General features: G+C 40.5%; 1 protein-coding gene and 1 pseudogene across 1 annotated transcript in view; one reads left to right on the plus strand and one right to left on the minus strand.

Moving 5' to 3' along the window:
- The window catches only part of DMXL1 (Dmx like 1), a gene marked incomplete at its 3' end in the record, with an annotated part of 125,600 nt that overhangs the window by 82,768 nt on the left and 21,795 nt on the right, over positions 1 to 21,037 (plus strand). The window contains exons 11-19 of the mRNA XM_088477714.1: positions 3,524 to 3,780; positions 3,882 to 4,554; positions 4,947 to 5,068; positions 6,336 to 6,425; positions 6,516 to 6,621; positions 9,235 to 9,354; positions 11,874 to 12,098; positions 12,958 to 14,649; positions 15,278 to 15,388. Of these exons, the coding sequence (XP_088333840.1) occupies positions 3,524 to 3,780; positions 3,882 to 4,554; positions 4,947 to 5,068; positions 6,336 to 6,425; positions 6,516 to 6,621; positions 9,235 to 9,354; positions 11,874 to 12,098; positions 12,958 to 14,649; positions 15,278 to 15,388 (3,396 nt within the window). The remainder of the gene's footprint in view (positions 1 to 3,523; positions 3,781 to 3,881; positions 4,555 to 4,946; positions 5,069 to 6,335; positions 6,426 to 6,515; positions 6,622 to 9,234; positions 9,355 to 11,873; positions 12,099 to 12,957; positions 14,650 to 15,277; positions 15,389 to 21,037) is intronic.
- LOC148518141 (zinc finger protein 862-like) lies at positions 16,919 to 19,492 on the minus strand (annotated as a pseudogene).

Raw genomic sequence — 21,037 nt, forward strand, 5'->3', positions numbered from 1 at the left:
TAATTTGTTCTAACGACCATTTTCATCTGGTTTCTGGCATTTAGGAGCAAATTGTTGATCATCAGTTACACTCATACGTTACCAGTTTTTCATTCCAACCAATCAACTAGTTGGATGGTTGGACAGAAAATCTTTACGTGTGTATGCAGCTTTATGCTGGGCATGCACAATACAATTATCTGTCAGACATCTGTGCAGTCTGCCTGGTTGAAATGAAAACCTGGTAATATATGGGAACAAATGACATTAGACCTTATGGTCCCAACACTGGTAAATGGACCAAAAAAAGATTGCTGAAATTGGTTACATTTGTTTGATTTAACCAATTTGTCTGAACAATGATTTTTGTCATTTTTCTAGTGTTGGTGAGCAAATGGTCGATTTGTCATTTGCTCCCAAACACCACCAGATTGTCCTTCCAAACAGCCAGACTGGACATATGTCTGACAGATAATTGTATAGTGTATATCCAGCATTAGAAAAGGTGTATTTTCCAGTGCTAGAGTACAATTATCTCATCCACTAACACTACTTGGGATTCTCTTGGGAGGTTCCTTATTTCTCTAGGCTGCAGGATAATTTAACCCCACACCTACCACATGGTTTTACTCTAGAGGTGCTGGTCAGAAATTTTAAATATATATTATTTTGTCATACTCTTCTTTGGACAGAATTAGTACTTAAACTGTTGATAGATTAATAATTGAAGTCCTCAAAAGTTTAGAGTGACCACTTCTGACGATTACTGTAGAGCAGTGGTGACCAACCATTCAGAGGCAAAGAGCCAAAAAATATCTCTGGTCAAGTTGAAAAGCCGATCGCATACATGCAAAAAATTGTGCGTGGCCTAGCTGTCACAAGGCCATGCCCCATTTTTGTGCGCACGCCTTTGGCATGACATTCGCAGGAACATGACCTTGTGTCACACCCCCTTTTTTAGTCACGCTGGCGACGAGCCCAGCACATTGAAAATATACAATTTACATAAACTTCCCAATATAATTTTTTCACTGTTGAAGTGAGAGAAAAAGACAGAGCAATATATAAAACATTGAAATAGCCACGTTCACATAAAATACACAGAAACAAGCCAGATACATTTAAAATACATATCCACATAAAATACATATTGAAGTCCAGAACCACATAAAATACATTGAGAAAGCCAGTGACCCCTGTAGTTGTGCCCATTAAGCAATGCCCTAAGTAGTTGTGGCCCTTATGCATTGCCCCCTGTAGCTGTGCCCATTATGCATTGCCCCCTGTAGCTGTGCCCCTTCTGCAATGCCCCCTGTAGTTGTGCCCATTAAGCAATGCCCCCAGTAGTTGTGGCCTTATGCAATAACTCCTGTAGCTGTACCCATTATGCAGTGCCCTCTGTAGTTTTGGCCCTTATGCAGTGCCCCCTGTATTTGTGCCCCTTATGCAGTTCCACTTGTATTTGTGCCACCTAAAGTAGTGCCCCTTAAGCAGTGCCCCCTAAAGTAGTGCTTCTTAAGCAGAGCCCCCTATATTTGTGCCGCCTAAAGTAGTGCTCCTTAAGAAGTGCCTCCTGCATTTGTGCCCCTTAAGCTGTGACCCCTAAAGTAGTGCCCCCAGCCCAATACTTTCCTGACCACTCTGACTCCCACTGACGCTGCTGTGCATCACTGGGAACACTGGCCTCTGAAGCGATCAGAGGCTTCTTTAGTCTCTGATCGCTTCAGAAGCCTCTGATCGCTTCAGAGACCAGCAATCCCAGTTCCAGCGGGGGGGAGCCGCATTTTAGAAACAAAGGAGCCACATGTGGCTCCCGCGGGTTGGCCACCCCTGCTGTAGAGTATATGATCATAGGGTAATTAAATAAATGCAATACATGATTCACTGTCATGTATTCTCCAATAACTAATGCACAATACTACTGTTCCTCACCCCTGCTCATGTATTTTAAGTGAAGATTGTTTCCTTGCAGCTGTCCCCTCCCCTATTCTAGCTCACAGTGGCGGGGCCTATGTATTAAAAAGAAGAGCGCAAAGTGCTGTGCAGCGCCATTTTTTAAAAATATTAGACGGAAAGATGGTTGGCCCGCTGTGAGGTAGAATAGGGGAGAGAGCAGCCATATGGACATCTGCATATCAACGGGTGCAGGTGCATCCATTATAGATATGCCACTGCCCCTGCTGTATCAAAATTAGTTTAGTAGCACTTTCCTATCCCTGACCCTTTCTGTACCACTACCAGCATTGTTAGAATCATATTATGTGTTACTTACACTCACACCTCAGTCTGGAAAAGGGACACTTGAACTTCACCTATTTTTTTTTCCTATATTGAACAAAACTTTATTGGTTTCAGAACAGAGAACAAACAATGATGTGCTGGTTTTTGTTTTTCTTTTTGTGTCTTTTTTTTTTTTTTGTCTTGGTCAACAAAACATTATTGGCATTCTTTTCTTGCCACTTGTTCCTTTTTCCACAAGATAATGATCAGACCCATATGTTCATAGCCTGGGAAATGAGGAATGATAAATCATAGACGCTTGTACATGTGGTAATGTTATCACTGATATCTATATCACACAAGTTTCTATTTTGAAACTCTAGTTGATACATTTTCTACTTACTCCAACTCCATCCAAACCTGATTCAGACTGAACATCTTTGCTGTTATGTCTAACTTGGAGCTGGCTTTCACTGTAGCAGGGTGTAGACACAATTTTGGTCTCCCTGTTATAGTGAAATTAAGCTCAGGATGTCATACCCTGATGATTTGGGAAGGGGGCTTAATACTACTTTTTATTTGTTGCACCGTGCAGCATATATGGTTTGCACAAAGGTAATTGTCACTTGCAGTTCTCTGCTTTACAGTCATGTGTGTATTATCTGGGAAGTGAGTGACTGTTATCGCTACTCTCTCTTACCACATATGCTGTTTAAACCAGACACAAGCATACTAATTTGATTCACAATGTGTACATGAGCTGTGTATATTTCATTAATCTGGCATGCTTTGATTCAGTGATATTCTACAGGAAACGCGCGTGCATTTTCTTCAAGTGACCAAATGTAAACGTTTAACCAAAAATCCTTGCGCTGGTAGACAATTTGGTGCTTGCTACATCTCAAGTGAAATGGTTTTAAATGCGCACAAGCACTTAAAGTGTGCTAAGATATCAGAGACACTATTCATTGTACTTCTGAGAGTTGGTGAACTACAGTTTGAACTATAATTTGAAGTGATTGTGCTCAATACATGGCTTGGACAGTTGTATAGAGGGATGGGATGGCAAATTTTAATTGAAAGTGTATCTTACAAAGTGTGCAGGGCTTAGGTGCTGGTGTTTGAACCAACGTAGGTGGTTTTGCTAGTTAATTTTTAACTAGGTTTTTTAAGATTGTATTTATTTTATTTAATGATATCCTGTTTGAGAAGTAATATAAAAAATTTCAATAAAATATCGCCATATGTAAATGCTAATGGTCAATTATTATATTAGATACCTTATAAGCACTATATGTAGGTGACGATAACTCTTTATGTTTAGATGATGATTATATGGGAGGAGTTGATGCCAAATTGGCCAATGAGAAAAAGGAAGTGAATGGTGACAGAGCAGCCTCAAATTCATCCTTCAACTCTTTCCCATCATCAGTAATTGATCATGAAATTGAAATCCTGCTCTCGGAGTGGAATAAAAACCCAGACATGCTGTTTAGTATCCATCCTGTGGATGGCTCTTTGCTGGTATGGCATGTTGATTGGCTGGATGAGTATCAGCCTGGCATGTTTCGGCAGGTGCAGGTAAGTTATGTTTTTTAATGGCTTAATAATGAAAAGCAAAATGTTCAAGGGGAGAATTTTATATAAAAAAAAAAAAAAAATCATTCTTTTTGTTCCTTTAGGTGTCCTTTTCATGTAGAATTCCAGTAGCATTTCCTACCGGAGATGCCAATTCGCTTTGCAGGAGTGTTGTGATGTATGCCAGCACAAAAAATGTAGACTTGGCTATTCAGCAAGGCAAACAGAAGCCACCAGGTGTGGCACGTTCCTCATCCATGCTAATTTCTGCTGGGCAAAATAAATCCTCCAACAGTTTAAAACTGAGTATTTTCACTCCTAATGTGTTGATGATCTCTAAGCATGCTGACGGATCACTGAATCAGTGGCAGGTTAGCTTTGCAGAAGAATCGGCTTTTTCAACTGTGCTCAGCATTTCTCATAAGTCCCGATACTGTGGCCATCGTTTTCATCTTAACGACTTAGCCTGCCATTCTATACTGCCGTTACTGCTGACCACTTCTCATCATAACTCCCCACATCCATTGGAGGGAGATAATGTGTCACACGGCTCTTTACAAGGAGGCTTCTCTACTAATCGGAGTGGAATAGTGGAACCAGACACATGCGAGGATACAAATGCAGTGCACAGTGAGCTTATCCTTTGGCGTGTGGATCCTGTCGGACCATTGTCCTTTTCTGGCGGTGTTTCTGAGCTGGCGCGTATTAATTCTCTTCACATTTCTGCTTTCTCCAATGTGGCTTGGTTGCCTACTCTTGTACCAAGTCATTGTTTAGGTAAGTGCATCTGATAATAAATAACCGTTCCTTAATTACTACTACATACATATATCTGTTATCTACAAAGTCTTGATGTCATGTTATTGAATGCTTTATTTCATTTTTAGATTTTTTTTTTTTTTTTTTATCAAAAGAATTATCAGTTTTGCAATGTTTCATTTTACACATGCTAAAAGCAATTTGTTATTTCATGTTTTCTGTAAAAATATAATTTGTCGCCTAACAATGAGTAAATGAAGTAATCTGTGTTTAAGTAACCGGTAAAGCCATTTGGGTGCTTCATTATAATGATTCCAGTCATGTATCATTGCGGTATGTTTGTCATCATTTTGTCATGAGCCCAATTAGGTAACCAAATGTTTACATTCGTCCAAATGTCTGTATTTCAGGTACGTACTGCAATTCCCCAAGCGCATGTTTTGTTGCAAGTGACGGGCATAATTTAAGATTATATCAAGCAGTAATTGATGCTAAAAAGCTGTTGTGTGAGCTGTCCAACCCAGATATATCCGTAAGTACTTTTTTTTTGTTTTGTTTTTCTCTGAGGCACAATACTGAAAATATTCTATAATTCAGCACTTTAACATAGAAGAAAAATGTTCAGCTTGGTTCCAAAACTGGCAATCCGTTAATGAAATCAATATTCATCTATACACAGTATGAAATAAAGTCCCTGGTAGGCGTCTGTCTGTTCGGGCTAATTTCAGAACCACTGGAGGGATTTTGATGCAGGTTTCATCATTCTATAAAGCATTTGTCGAGGGAAGTTTAGGTGTATGACACATTAATGTTGGACAAAAGGGAGCTGTGCAGTAACTGTATCAATAAATATTTGCAGCTTAATCCCCGATACCCACCGAGATCGCTCCATTCCCGCCGGCAGCTGCATCCCTCATAGGTTTCTTTTGGGGATGTGATACTGCTATATTTACAAACTTCGGAATGCGATGCATTTAGGAGATTGGGCCCACAGCTACCCACATCGCAAAAACCACCAGCAGAGGGTTCCTTAGGAATCCTCCCTGGCATTGGCTGCGGCGCATGTGTGGTCAGTAGACCACTCATTCGCTGGAGTCCCGGTTCAGGAGTGAAAAGACTACTGACGCAGTCACTTCACTCCCAGCACATCAATGGAACAAGCTCCTTTTCGGAGCCCCTGTCCCCTGCGTGTGCTTTTTTGTTACATCCGGGGCGGTATGATTGCATCCTACAATGCAGTCATGGACGCTAATATCGCACCCAGATCGCACTGCAAATGCGATCATTAATAAATGTCCCCTTAACGTAGCCAGAGTTGACCTAAGTGGAGACTGTTTCTCATGGACAACTTTATGTGGCCCTTTTGCGTGTCACATCAAAACGAAATCTTATCGGGTTGACGTCAGAAGGAAAAATTCCTAATGTAGTTTACAAGGCAATCTTACAAGACCTCGCCGTAAATTCAAAACTTGCGCCCACACAAAGCCGGGCAGGTTGCTAGTTTACTCATATAAGATAGTTTATAGTATAGCATATATATATCAAATTGGTAGTATTACATTACATTGCACAGTGAGGTTGCCTCCAGTAACTTCACATGCAGCATATACATTTCTTTGTTTTGACTATAAACCCAACTCTCAAACAGGCCAAATGATTACAGTTGCACATATTGCCAGCTCTTTGTTATTATTGCTTATATTTAACATCGCATTTGATTTGGTTTATACTGTAATGTGTTTAGAATAAAAAAAAATTTAATGTCTCATTCATTAATGACAGTTTGTATTAATTTACAGAAGTATGTTGGGGAAGTTTTTAACATCATTAGTCAGCAATCCACTGCTAGACCAGGATGCATTATAGAGCTAGACGCCATTACAAACCTGGTAAGCATTCATAGTCTGATATCCTAGTCACCTTCTGTACTGAGGCAACAATTCTGTTTGTTTTTTATCCTCTCTGTTTTTTGTGTTTAGCATGGTAGAAAAACACAGTTGTTGCATGTATTTCAAGAAGACTTCATATTGGAAAACCTAAGAAAAACTGGAACGTCTGGAAATAGTGGGATTCTGTCCAATTCCGGTAACAGTGTGGCTTTTATTCTTCTTTTTTTTTTCTTCTTCATACTTCTTGTTATGGTTTAGTAACCATGTGAGAGTTGATGTTTGATGACCACTGTCCTCTGAAAGCCGTCTTTAATAATTGAAATAAAGCCACTATTGATAAGGAAGCATTTTTGTGACCACCTGACTCGTTTATCATAGAAGAACATTGGAAGGAGTCCAGAAAGCGTCGTCATAAAGAGCAATAAATTACACTTTGTTCCTTTTTGTTTATTGTTCATTGTTAATAGGTATTTAAATATCCTGTATAAGACATATGGTTCACTCAGCCCAACCACATTAGGTAGGAGAACATACTGTGTACAATATCATATATGTGTCTAAAAATAACACATTTTAAAATAGTCAAGCTACAAAAGAAGAAGAAGAAGAAATAAAACAGTTCACCCCCTAGGCTATGTATATTCTTCAGTTTCAAATTCCACTCCTTATTCTACCATAGTTAGGATTCCATATGCAAAAAAGGGAGAGAGGGATCAACAATAGTGAGATACCTAAATTTAATCAAAATAAAATCAAATAGGTTTATAAAAAACACAGCGCACACAATATTGCAAGTATGTGTATAACTAAAGTCCACCATTAGTAAGTAATTAAGGCGTACCAAAAGAAATGGGTGCAATAGAATACACCTATACTCGCATGTCAGAAGTCCACATTTTCGAGGATCAGAAATCTGTGAAGCTGAATCGGCATAGAGCAAGGTGAGTTTTTCTTGTGTTCCCAATACAGGATGGGTAGCCTTGTACTTGTTTCACCAACGCGTTTCAACTCTAATAGGAGTTTTTATCAAGGTGTGTTAGCATGGTGGTGAGTGCCAGCTTAAATACCCTAATGTGGTCTCTCATTGGTTAATCATATCCCAGGTGTATAACAGTAAAATGGCATAATATTATAAACATTCTTAAATATAATATAGCATAGCACAATTGTATATCTACATACAGTTTAAAATTAATTGATTGACACACAAAAAAACAACATAAAACGATAAAATCGTTCTACTGGAACGCATAATCTCTGCTGGTACACCGGTGGACCGTAGAGCGTCACTTCCGGTTCCGGTCTACAAGCTTATGCTGTTCAATATATTCATTCATGTTAGGGTCCCAGGTATCCTAATGCACATCTCTGATAATAGGATTCACTAAAGCAGCGGTCGCCAACCCATCGCTTGCGAGTGACCAGTGGTTTGCGGCCATAACCTAGGTAGCTCGTCTTACGACGATGCCGGTAGCATGGCCGGGTAGCTTGCCTTAAGGCTCTAGCCTCGCAGCACACATGCTCTCACTGCATGACAGGCTGCCAGCAGGCTCGCTCCTGACCGCTTTAAGAGAAACTCTGACCGTGCACTGTTTGGTAGGAGTGTGGGACGAGGCCATCCACTGTCCCACCAGCATAATACACCCAGCAGCACCCTGCTCCCCACTGACAGCTTTCAACAGGCATCAGAGGTACAGATTGGGCGCTTTGAAAAAGGGGTGTGAGACCAGGCCATCCACTGTCCCACCAGCATAATCTATCCAGCAGCTCCCTGCCCCCCCTGACGACTTTCAACAGGCATCAGAGGTACAGATTGGACGCTTTGAAAAGGGGTTGTGGGACCATAAAGTGAATGGAGAAAAAGTCCCAGCCAGTCAGCTCCCAACTGCTGTGTTTGAAAAATCACAGTTAGGAAATGATTGGCTGGCACTTTATCTCTGTTCACTTTATCACCATTCACAGCTTATAGGAATACAGTAGCTGTATTAATGCATTGTTGCTTTTCTATGACAAATTTGGTTATTAGCCAAATTTTAGCTTTCAAAAATAAAATGTCTCTTCAAGAAGTCTCATTTTTCTCAAGTAGCTCCCACTGCACTAGAGTGTCTGTCTTTAATATAATTACTTTACAGTGACTGAACCTCAGGATCGGGAACCGGAAGTGCGTATACGCAACCTCCGGTTGTGCATTCCAGATAGATAAGGTTAAAAAAAAATAAAATATGCCACTGACCTAGTGTAAATATTTTCACCTTCTGTGTGACTAGTATTGGGACTTATCTTAGGTTGTACAAGGTGTGTGAAAACAAAGTATTAACAAAGAAGTATATTTCTATCTTTTATTTATTGTTTTTGCTTATGTTGCCAGCCTACTAGCCATGAAATAAAAAGATAAAATCCTACCAAAAGTACTAACCTGTGTATCATGGGGAATAAAGGAAATTATGCAGGAAATAAGTAAAACAGAGCAACATATAAAACAGGACTTGATTGTTGATTTTCAAATCAACTACTGTCCATTAAAGGGGTTATCTTCATTCACAAAGACTTATTTTTGTATACTTATTTTAAGATATTATCTGAAAACTTATAAAAGTCAGAACAGGACATGTGACGCATTGTGCAATGGGAAGAATGAGCATGTGATAAAAACTTGGAACACAGTTATTTTAATCCTTTAATTTAAGCCTGGGGTATTACTTCACACACTTTCATCCCTAACCTAATTTCGATACGATATTTTGTTTTTTCCTTACTCCACCAGTGAAAACTGGAGTAGAATTAAGAACTTTTCTCTTTCCACCCATAGAAAACTCCCAGAATGTTTTTTCTGAAAAATTCTACTTGGTGGTGATAGACTGCACCAAAGAAAAGCGCTCTGTTTTGCACATGTGGAATTTACATCTGAAGTCTATTCCGGTCTCTGTGGGTATGTTACTTTGTATATTAATTTGTGTTGCATGCTTTAATTGTTCCAGTTTTAAAGCAGATGAGTGACTGGCTAGTGACTGAACCTGAAGTTCCTTGTTCGCTTGTCCTGATGATGATATCGGCATCCAAACAGTTATTGCAATATTGCATGTCCTCAGTTAATGTCCACAGTATTATATATATGTGTGTGTAAGTTGTATAGGTGGCACTCTGTTCTTTCGTCAGGATACAACAAAGGAACCGTTAAAGGAGTTCTGAAACATTGACCAGAAGCTACGAGTATTTGTGTCAGTTATTAAATCGCCATGAGTGCCGCCTATACAACTTACCTAAATATTCCTCTCCCTGCAAGGAGAGGTAAGGAGGAGGGCACCAGGCGCCGTTGTTTATTGATGAGCATCGGGAGTGTAAGTTTCTCAGTCTCCTGCACAGGACTATTGTCATTAATTCTTATTTTTCTTAACTTTTCACTGTACCCTGAAGCGTAGTAGAGCCATTGTATTCACCAGCTATTTTCATACTATTCATGAGTCACTTCTGCACCCTGCCTATGTTGTGCGTCAAGTGGACCCTGGGCAGTGTGTGGTGTGGAGGGGCTTGTACACATGGTTTCCTCCTGCAGCAGTGTCCTAGGCAGAAAGTACTGAATGACGTGCAATACATATGTTGGGCCAGTAATATGCTTAGCTGTTCCTGTGCTTCCTACAGCCTTTCTCCAGGTGCTACAACCTTTAGATTGAATTCTAAAAAGTTCTCCTTTTCAGTTTGGTCTTTTGTTCTTCTATTCTAGTACCGCTTGTCAAGGGTAAACTTATAGTAAAAGCTTTTTTAATTCTGTGATGCAATTATACATATTAGGCATCCAACTTTAGTTGTCAACAACTGTGTCTGCAAAATGCTACTTCATTTGCATGCAACATCCTTTAAAGCCTACAGGATTGTAAACAAGACCAAATCGAGATGAATCCTTTCAAAATGCAGTGGTCCAGTGGTGGAACTAGAGAGTGGTGGGCCCAGGTGCAATAATATGCTTTGGGCCCCCCTATGCATTTCCCCCAGTAGTAGTCCCCCCCCCCCCCTCCCCCCTATTCATTGCCCCCAGTAGTGGTCCCCCCTATGCATTGCCCCCAGTAGTGGTCCCCCCCTATGCATTGCCCCCAGTGGTGGTCCCCCCCCTATGCATTGCCCCCAGTGGTGGTCCCCCCCCTATGCATTGCCCCCAGTGGTGGTCCCCCCCCTATGCATTGCCCCCAGTGGTGGTCCCCCCCCTATGCATTGCCCCCAGTGGTGGTCCCCCCCCCTATGCATTGCCCCCAGTAGTCCCGTCCCCCCCTATGCATTGCCCCCAGTAGTCCCGTCCCCCCTATGCATTGCCCCCAGTAGTCCCCCCCCCCCCCCTTATACAGTGCCCGCAGTAGTTCCTCCTATGCTGTGCCATTGTCAGTTCGTGTGCCCCGTTACACACACACAACTTACCTGTATCCACGCGACCGCCGCTGTCCGCTCCTCACGGCCCTCTCTTCTGCACTTTGAGAGACGTCATGACGTCTCTCCCATCACTCGCTGTGGGGGGAGCCGGAAAGCAGAGCTCATGAGTGAGCTCCAGCCGGCTCCCTCCGTGGACGCAGCAGCCAATGATAGTCTGTCTGACTCATTGGCTGCTATAACAAACACACAGCCGCCAGTTTGTTACTGTGTTGTGCTGACCGCTCTCACTGCGGTCTGCATTACACTTGTGGGGCCCGGGGGACACTAGCAGCGGGTGCAGTGGCGGCTATGGGCCCCTGCACCACAGAGTGCTCCGGTGCAAGCCACCGGCTACACCGCCGCTAGTTTTGCCACTGCAGTGGTCCCAACTTATGGCCATCCGATACTATATGGAGACCATGATCTCGAGCCTGAAACCAATGCCTTACTTACAGTAAAGAAATGGATCCTGGGCATTTCGAGAGCCACATCCAGGTTTCTCACAGGATGGTTTTTATACTGAGGTGGTGGGTGGAAGTTGTCTCACTGATGGTAGAGAAAACATTCTCAGTTCCAGTGTGGCAGGCATTCATTAAGGTTTCCTGGTATATTGACCAGTTTTATTTTACCATCGTTCTTTGAGTATGTGATTATCTTAAGCGTTCAGCTTGCCAATCAATGTTTTGTACCTTGTGACCATTTTATTTTTTGTTACATGCAGTAATCACTAGCCAGCATATCAGCCATTGAAAATTGGTCAAAAAAAGAAACGTTGAATTTTAAATTTGTGACAATCAGCATGTATTGCAGGGGTCATCATATAACAAGAATATTGAATATTACATTTTCTTCTCTCCAGCTGGAAATGCATGTTAAGTAAATCTCTGCTCCTTCTGTGTTTGCTTTTACAATTTTGAACTGATGATGAAACAAAGGTGTTATAGGAAAGATGAGTTTGTTCTTGTTTTTTCCACTACCCTACTTTCTAGTGATAAACGATAATTCTGTAGACACCATAACTGACACAGTATACATATTTGTGTGTTACAGAAGAACAATCAGTCTTGGACGTATCTGAAAATATCCCACCAAAAGAAGATTCATTTAGCTCTGTTTCTGGAGATAAGGTGCAGTCTCCACTTACACAAAGATACCAGACCTGTAAAGCAAATCTTCAGAGCACCAGCAAAATGACCCTTTCATCAGAGCTTGTGTATAGCCAAGAGCTGAGTTTGCCTGATCGTGTCGAAGTAATTAGTGTGAAGCCCTCTGCAGGTAATACATTGATATTGTTTCAAATATTATAAATAACTAAGCCCAATATGAGGTTAAGAATGACCTGGAATTTGAGAGTTGTGTATTTGTAAATTTAAACCTTTAATTAACTGTTTATTTCCTGAGCTATGCTGGGTACACACTTGTTGATATATTGTTTGTTTGATTGACGGTCCATATATTGCAAGTTCGTCGGCAAGTGTGTACATTAGATATGCGTGGGGGGGGGGGGATAAGGGTTAGGCTGCCGGGAGGGTTAGGGTAGGTACTCACCTATAGGCGTCGGGATTGTGACCCAGTCGAGATATTCACCGCCGGGATCCTGAGCGCCGGATCCCGTATCCAACCTTTGTGAACAACGTAGTTCAGACATATCAGGTTTGCCCTGCAGCACAGCCGATGCATATATATTGGTACGTCTGGCTGTGTGTACAGCCTGTATACAGGCCACAGGGACTGCCAACACTGACACAACTGGGTTGGCAAATTGAAATGCTCGTCCAGTTGAGATGTCAGGCTAGTGATATCGAGCGGCCAGTTGGTAAGTGTGTATAGCTTACAAATAGGCCACTCAGACTGACCAATCCGTCATCTAATCGTGTACTCAGCATTAGACTTTTTTGCTTAATAAGGACGTTTTCAACATCACAGCGTTTATATTGCCCATTATGTTATGCAAAATGTGAAAGTTTAGCTTATAGTAAACATCAAATATCATTATTTATTTACTCCTATAGTAACAGAATTGTCTGTCTTTTATTTCAAGATTATTCAAAATTAGTAATATTTTTTTCTTTAACTCAATGCTTTTGGATGTGCTTTTGTTGTTTTGTAATCATAGTTTCATCCTTTTGTTTAGGCCATCTCAGTAGTTCTTCAATATACCCCGTATGCAATGCTCCATATCTACTAGCAACTTCTTGCTCTGATGGCAAAGTGAGATTTTGGCGATGCAGAGTGAACTCGGAACTGTCATCCTCTGATCTGGAGAACAATGTTACATATACTTGGGAAGAATGGCCTTTGCTGATTGAAGATGGTTTCCAAAATGGAGCTGTGAGTGTACCTGGCAGGCCAATTGAAGTGAGCTGTGCTCATGCAAACTGTCTGGCAGTAGCTTTCAAGCAAGCACCAAGTAAATCAAGTTACTCGTCTCAAGAATTTTTGATGCACGTTAGTATCTTTGAATGTGAATCCACCGGTGGCTCTTGTTGGATTCTGGAACAGACTATTCATTTGGATGAATTAAGTACAATATTGGAGCCTGGAATTAGCATTGACAACAATCTTGTAGCTTACAATAAAAATGATGTGTTTTTATCTGCCAACAAGCACTTCCAACCAAGCACAAAAAACTTGATTCGTTTAGACTGGATGTCAAGGGAAGATGGTTCACATATGTTAACTATAGGCATTGGTTCAAAACTTCTAATGTACGGCCAGATGGCAAGAAAAGTACAAGAACACTCCTGTAAAGAGGACTTTGCTTTGCAACTCTGGGATACTGCCAAAAACACATCACAGCCCAGATTTGTACTGCTGCGATGTGTGGATTTAGTGTCTTCTGTGGAAGGGTCTCTTCCTTTACCTGTATCTTTGTCTTGGGTTAGGGATGGGATACTTGTGGTTGGAATGGATTGTGAAATGCATGTCTATTCCCAGTGGCAGCCTTACTCTAAGCAGGATTCACCTAGCACAGACTCCTACAGTGGCAGCACCCCATCTATCACAAATTTAGTTAAACAAAGCCAGTCAGTTGCATCTGGTCTCAATCCACCAAAGAAAGCCATCACTAGGTCAATGACTAGCTTAGCACAAAAACTTATGGGAAAGAAAACCGCTTTTGACCTGCCAGTAGAGATGGAAGACTCTGGGCTCTTTGAAGCCGCTCATGCTTTATTTCCAACTCTACCTCAGTATCATCCTTTGCAGCTTTTGGGCTTGATGGATCTAGGTAAAGTTCGCAGGGCAAAAGCTATTCTGTCTCATCTAGTAAAGTGTATTGCAGGGGAGGTGGTTGCAATCAACGATAATGAACCTAACCATGAGCGCAGGCTTCGTTCCCTTTCAATCAGTGCCAGTGGAAGCACTTCACGAGACCCCAAAACTTTCAGCAAACTTGAGAATGCAGATTACACAGAAATTGATTCTGTCCCTCCCTTACCGTTATATGCTCTACTTGCTGCAGATGAGGATTGCTCATTCACAACTACAGTGGAGAAATCCAGCAATCACAACAATTCCAACAAGCTGAACGACAGCAACGGAAATGCTGAAAATTATGATGAACTTTTCCAAGTACCCACTATAAGCTCTGATGAACTTACAACCTTGGAATCTGAAGAAGATAGTGGGAAACCCCAAGTGATTGATTTGTCTCAGTACAGCCACACCTACTTTGGCCCTGAGCATTCCAAGGTTTTGTCTAGACATTTACTCCATTCTAGCTTACCTGGTTTGACACGTATCGAGCAGATGTCTCTGATGGCTCTAGCAGATACAATCGCCACAACCAGTACAGATATTGGCGAGAGCAGAGATCGCAGCCAAGGTAATATGATTATGTATTTGTTTATCTTTTACATATTGAAATTTATAGGAAAAGCGCCTCTGTAGATACAAATATTCAGTCAATTAGTGTTCACTCTAGGTCCGGCGCCAGGCAGAGCGCCGGACCTAGAGAAAAGGCCCTCTGTGCGCCTGAAAAGGGGACGTGGCCAATGAAAAGGGGGCATATCTTTATGACGCGTCTCCTTTTCGTCCATCTTGGGGGCGTGCCCAGCACTTATGGACATGCTGGGCAGCCCCCAAGCACTGCGGTCACTGTGAATGGATGCCGGGCACGACACTGCGGCCCGTGGGAGGGGACAGAACCCGCAGTCTGTTTCAGCGGGGCGCCGCGCCGGAGGGCAGGGTGCTTTTTGCCTTTTAGAAATAGGGCAGAGCGTCGCCCTGCTGAGACAGCCTAGCGGGAACGCTAATCAATTCGCTTTCACTTATCCTACTGGACTCTAAAGATCATCATGTGTTCACTTTATTTTATTTATTCTTTCCAGATGTTAGCAGTTTGGGTAGCTATATTTTACTTCAGAGTATTTATTGAAATCTGAGATTAAAATAAAAAAATGTGTTTGTTAAAACAACATGTAGTCACAATGTTCAACCTGTTTTCCGAATAGGTGGTGAGACCCTTGATGAATGTGGACTGAAATATTTTCTGGCTGTTCGACTTCATACATTTCTTACTACTTCCCTTCCACCAGCCTACAGAGTTCATCTTTCTCATCAAGGTAACTGTGTTTTAGCTCCTCTGAACTCTTGAACCAGCTTATCAACTTTGCAAAGATTAGAGACAAGTTCGCCATCACTTTAAAGCTCAGAAATCTTTTCTACGTTTGAAGCCATGTTCCGTAGTTTCTCCCCAACTCTTTAAATGGTATAGCTGATACATAATTGTAATTGGACAATTTGCATAAGTGTACATTCTGAATTCCTTGGGACAATGCAGTCTAACTAGTGAATGTTTTGTAGTACCTAGTGAAAGCCTCCATAAATTGTTTTTTTTTAATTACATATTTTTTATATTCTGTTGTTCAAGCTAGGGAGAAGTTTTCTTTCGACACAGTAAAGAGTAAAAATAGAGTTGATTTTAAATGACACTACTAATCTGAGCCATCTTGAGGTATTATTTTAGAATTAATGGGCAACTTTTCCTGCGACTCGCTATTCAACGTTATGCAATCTCCAGTTGTGTTTCAGCTAAATATTTATGGAGGGGATTACTTTCATTTTCCAAGTTATCTTTGAACTGTTTTTGATTTGTGGTTTACTAGTTATCTTTCAAACCAAAAAATTCCTTTTTTTTTTTTTTTTTTTAAATGTATAAAAAGGGATATCTGCTGAACTTTTTTTTTACCCCCTTTTTCAAGGACATCTGTGCCTTTTATCTGTTTATTTACAATTAAAATCTAGAGGTGTGTATACATAGTGTTCACTCTAGGATTTTTTTAGGGCAGGGTGCAGACTACCGAGGAGGGCACATTTTTCAGTCTGGAGGGCACTTTTTAAATGACTAAGGTAACATTTGCTACATAATGCTTAAGCAGAAAGTGTTGACATACCAAATGAGTACAAAGACACCCGGTTGCTTATTTTTTCAATCCTTTTGTTTTTAATGCTTAATGATTTTAAAGCACACATGTATTTGAAAGTGAAGACTTGCATACCATAATAAAAGTATGTAATTTAGAGATTTAAATTACCAAAGTAGTTTTACTTACTGTACCACTAACAATTTTCTACAATATCAAGCAATAGCACCATCTCCATGTAGTTTGTGCTGCTCATCTAATGTCCTACAGTATGTTGCAGCATGAGATCTGTAGTGCAGATGAAGTGATAGCTGTTTATCACAGAAGGGTCCAACTCTTTATCCAGGGTCAGCTGGATATGTCTGTGTCACGGGCATTATTTCCCTTTTAGGGGCAATGTTACGCAAAAACTGAAAAAGAGAAACATACATAAACTCAGTGCATGTAACCAAAGTCCTTTTGTACTCAATTCACAGTTCCTCAAAGCACAGCTTATTCTTTTGAGAAGATCTTGTCCTTTTGTTCATAATTCTTCCACATAAAATGAAGGTGTTCTTTGAAGAACAAAGAAGCAAGTGCAAAAAGGACTCTGATAACATGATTAAGGACATATTTAGGGCCATACATCCTCCATCTAGCAATTTCCCCCCACTTTTTATCTCAATACTCACCAGTGTAAACATGAAAATGGCAGTCTCCTCAGGCTGGGCTCCTTGTAGCTTGAGTGGGTCAGGTCAGATGCACTGTGTTCTCTTTTAGCAGGGAATCTAGAGTGCAGGCGTTTCTGGTGATATAGTGTGGTGGGTGGCCAGCGTTGACTGGGTAGAAGAAAAGATTCTTCTTTGTTTTTTCATCCAGTGCCTCACAGCCTCTCAAGTTTACCTTGCCATTCAGCTTTATGGCTAATAAACTGTTCACATTTTCCACCTTGAGACGATTTCTGTGATCAGTTAAGATCAACCACTTGTGAAAAAGTCCTTTCTATTTCTGCATTTGAGAGTGGAAGAACAAAGCCAATTCCAACGAGATTCTGGATGTGAGGAAATGCTACTCCAACTGTGTCTTCAGATTTTTCCAAAGTGTTGTACAGGTTGACCATGGATAATCTTTCATCATCAGAATTGTCGTCTTCATTTTCCAGGAACACAGACTTAAAATCTTCCCATTCTGATAATAAAAGGTCTTCATCCAAGTGATAAAATTCTGCAAGCTGTGCCATCTCAGCCACACCATAAAATCCAACACCTTCTCCAGTATTAAGATGTCTCATATCTAAGACATTTAACAAATTAAGTGTACAAACATTCTGCATCCTCTCAGAAATATTTTCCACCAAGAGATCTATGAAACATCTTGCATGCTTCTCAAAATTACAGTTTGGTGCCGATATAGGAGCCTCCATTCCAATTTTTCTTGCATTATTTTCTAGGTTCCGACAAAACTGACCCCCAGGCTTCCGTTTTACATTTTTTAAAGCAGCAAGCGTAGTGGAAACATTGCTATGTTTGGTAGCTAGATCGACATCTCGTCTTTCAAAAATTAACACAAGTTTAGAAAGTAGGCTCAGGACGTCACACAGGAATTGAATAAGTTGAAAAAATTGAAAACGTTTTAAATGTTTCAGAAGTCCTTCTGCATTTGGACCATTCAAAACCATTGCATTCTTTGACTGTACACTTAAAACCGCATTTTCTAAATCCACAATGATAGATTGATAATTAATTCGTATTGAATTAATTGCATTTTCATGTGATAGCCATCTTGTGTGGCCCGCCTTCTTTATTTTGGTACCTTTGCATTTACTAAGTACTTTTTGTATTTCAGCCAAGCTATTGCTTCTGACAGAGCTGTATTTGTAATATTTGTAAATGCTGGTTAATACCTCGTCCATTTTGACAAATGGTTCCAAAGACTCAAAGGTATTCTTAGTTGCAAGAGCTAAACGGTGGTTATGACAATGGGTTGAAATAACCTTATCGTTTTGGTCTTTATTTTGGCAGCTACACCATCACGTTTACCAACCATTGAACTGGCGCCATCACTTCCAAATCCAACTAATTTCTCATACCCCCCACATTCTTCTATAGTTTGTGAAAGAGCATTGAAAATAGTTTCAGATTTTCCATCTGTAATTTCAGTATCGCAAATAAAGGACACTGTAACTTCTCCGTCTTTAATATATTTTGCAGCAGTAGCCAAGTGCTTTCTGTTGCTGAAGTCTGTGGTTTCATCAATCATTATTGAATAGGATGGACTCTTCTGTAAAGACAGCATAACCTGCTGTTTTTGAACACTGGCCATTGAGTTAACAAATTCATTAACTGTTTGGTAGCTTGTGTATAATGCATTTTTAGCTTTTTTAAGGGGAGCTAAAACAGGAGATTTTAACTCTTCAATACAAAAATCAATAAATGGTTTAAAAATAGTTGTATGTGGTATATTATGTTCAATAAGAAACTCCAGACACTTCATAGCATATTCAACAGCTTTAAATTCTTCAGACTCTGGTCTATTTTTTCGGTTCTGTGAGGCTTCTGCACTTAAAGGGATCATTTCTGTTTGCATTGCCACTTTATGCATTTCAGAAACAGAGTGCCCCTTGATTTTGTCAAGCCTTACTGTGCACATACCATTATTCATCCATGGAGATTTATTGTATTTGTTATCATTACTTAAGTGTTTGGAGCACAGTTGGCAGATTAAACTCTCTGTCACCATTTTTTTTTACAAAGAAGCCATGGGAATGTTCTTTTCCATTTTTTTTGGTATCCAACTTTGTTTTTTGTTTTTTTGAGAAGTGATGTCCACAAGGTCATTTATTGTGTCTGTGTCATCACTAAAAGAGCACCGTTCTTCTAATAGCTCAACCAAAGAGTCATTCTCTAAATTCTTTTCACAGTTGGCCAATAAAACTGTGGATTGAGAAGGCACATCTGGATCTATATTATCTTCATTTTCATTGATTTCACATTAAATCAATATTGGATCATTCAGATTGCTATTTGTGTTTACTGTGGTCAATGAATTTGATGTGGAAATGAATTCATCAGAGGTGCAGGGTACAGGATCTGGCTCTGCTGCATTTGTTTTCTGCAATTAATAAATATCTTTATTAATGTTTATTATTTTCTGATTTCAGCATGAAATCATTTACAGAGCTTTTAAAATATAGTAAGTTTAGTAGTGTTGAAAATCTGTGTTCTTACTTTTATTTCTGAAAACATAGCACTTATTTTCAAACATTTCCGTCCTATTTCTTTGTTTTTTTTGATGTTCCTTAAGTTTTCTTTTAACAGTAGGCATGTTTTCTACTGTAAAGGAGATGGGGAAGAGAGTTTTAGGATACACCCTGACCACTAACCCTGAGAACAACTGACCACTGACAAAGTACACGCCTGGTACTCACCTCAGGCAAGATGAGGTGACCATGTGGAGCCCAGGTGTGGAGAGAAGTAGTTGGAGCCAGGAGCCGCTGCTTTGGATCTTATGGTGTGAAGCCTGAGGAGCGCCAGGAGTCAGAGATGCAAAGACGGATGCACCAGTTCAATGGTTGGTAAACGTGATGGTGTACAGGTGAGCTTGGAGTTCTGCCTTCTCTAGAATAAAAATAAATATTTAAGAACATACGCTGACCACTTACTCTGAGCCCAACTGATCACTCACAGTACATGCGTACTCACCTTAGAAAAGTTGAGGTGTAGAACAAAGTAGGAGCAGATGATTTGGATCTTGTGGTGTGAAGCCTGAGGAGCACGGGAGGTCAGAGATGCAAGGACGGAAGTGCCAGTTCAATTGGTTGGTAAACGTGATGGTGTACAGGTGAGCCTGGAGTTGTGCCTTCTCTAGAATGAAAAGGAAATATTTAAGAACATACCCTGACCACTTACTCTGAGCCCAACTGATCACTCACAGTACATGCGTACTCACCTTAGGCGAGTTGAGATGACCGCGTGGAGCCCAGCTGTGGAGAGAAGTAGCTGGGGCCAGGAGCCGCTGCTTTGAATCTTATGGTGTGAAGCCTGAGGAGCGCCAGGAGTCAGAGATGCAAGGACGGAAGTGCCAGTTCAATGGTTGGTAAACGTGATGGTGTACAGGTGAGCCTGGAGTTGTGCCTTCTCTAGAATAAAAAGAAATATTTAAGAACATACCCTGACCACCCTGAGTCCACTTACTGAGCCCAACTGATCACTCACAGTACATGCGTATTCACCTTAGTCAAGTTGAGTTGTGGAAAAAAAGTAGGAGCTGCTGGTTTGGATCTTGTGGTGTGAAGCCTGAGGAGCGCCAGGAGTCAGAGTTGTAATTCTCACATTCTGAAACTTATATGCAAACGCCTCCGTTCTTTTGCTCTCAACAAGATTATGTGAAAGGATTGTTTCACAATGAACAATTTTAAAAATGTTACCTACAAAGAAATGTAAAAAATAAAAGGATTACCTTTAAAATAACAAATTAATGAGAATTTAGTTTGTATGATTAAAAGTGGATTATGGCCAGGTGTTCCAGTTATAACATACAGAAGTTTTGACCATAATCATTATTGGCCCACAATTCATAAATCATTCATGACTAAACAAGGTGCAATAAAAATAAGAGAAATTAAAAAAAACTAGTTATGTCATAAATTTTCGTGCTGTCTTGACATAACAGTTGATCAAATCATTAATAGCATGATGTATCGATCATTAAATAATTTGGCGAGCATGGATGATGTAATGGTTAACATTACATACTAATTCACTGCACAGTTTTCGAATATTGGCCCTAATGTCTGGAGCTTCTATGTTCTCCCCATGCCTTGCATGGGTTTCCTAACTGGCACTCCTTTTTGGCCTCCAGCAATCCAGA

This window comes from Taudactylus pleione, unplaced genomic scaffold (genome assembly GCF_031769625.1).
Source record: "Taudactylus pleione unplaced genomic scaffold, aTauple2 ptg000202l, whole genome shotgun sequence".
Lineage (NCBI taxonomy): Eukaryota > Metazoa > Chordata > Amphibia > Anura > Myobatrachidae > Taudactylus > Taudactylus pleione.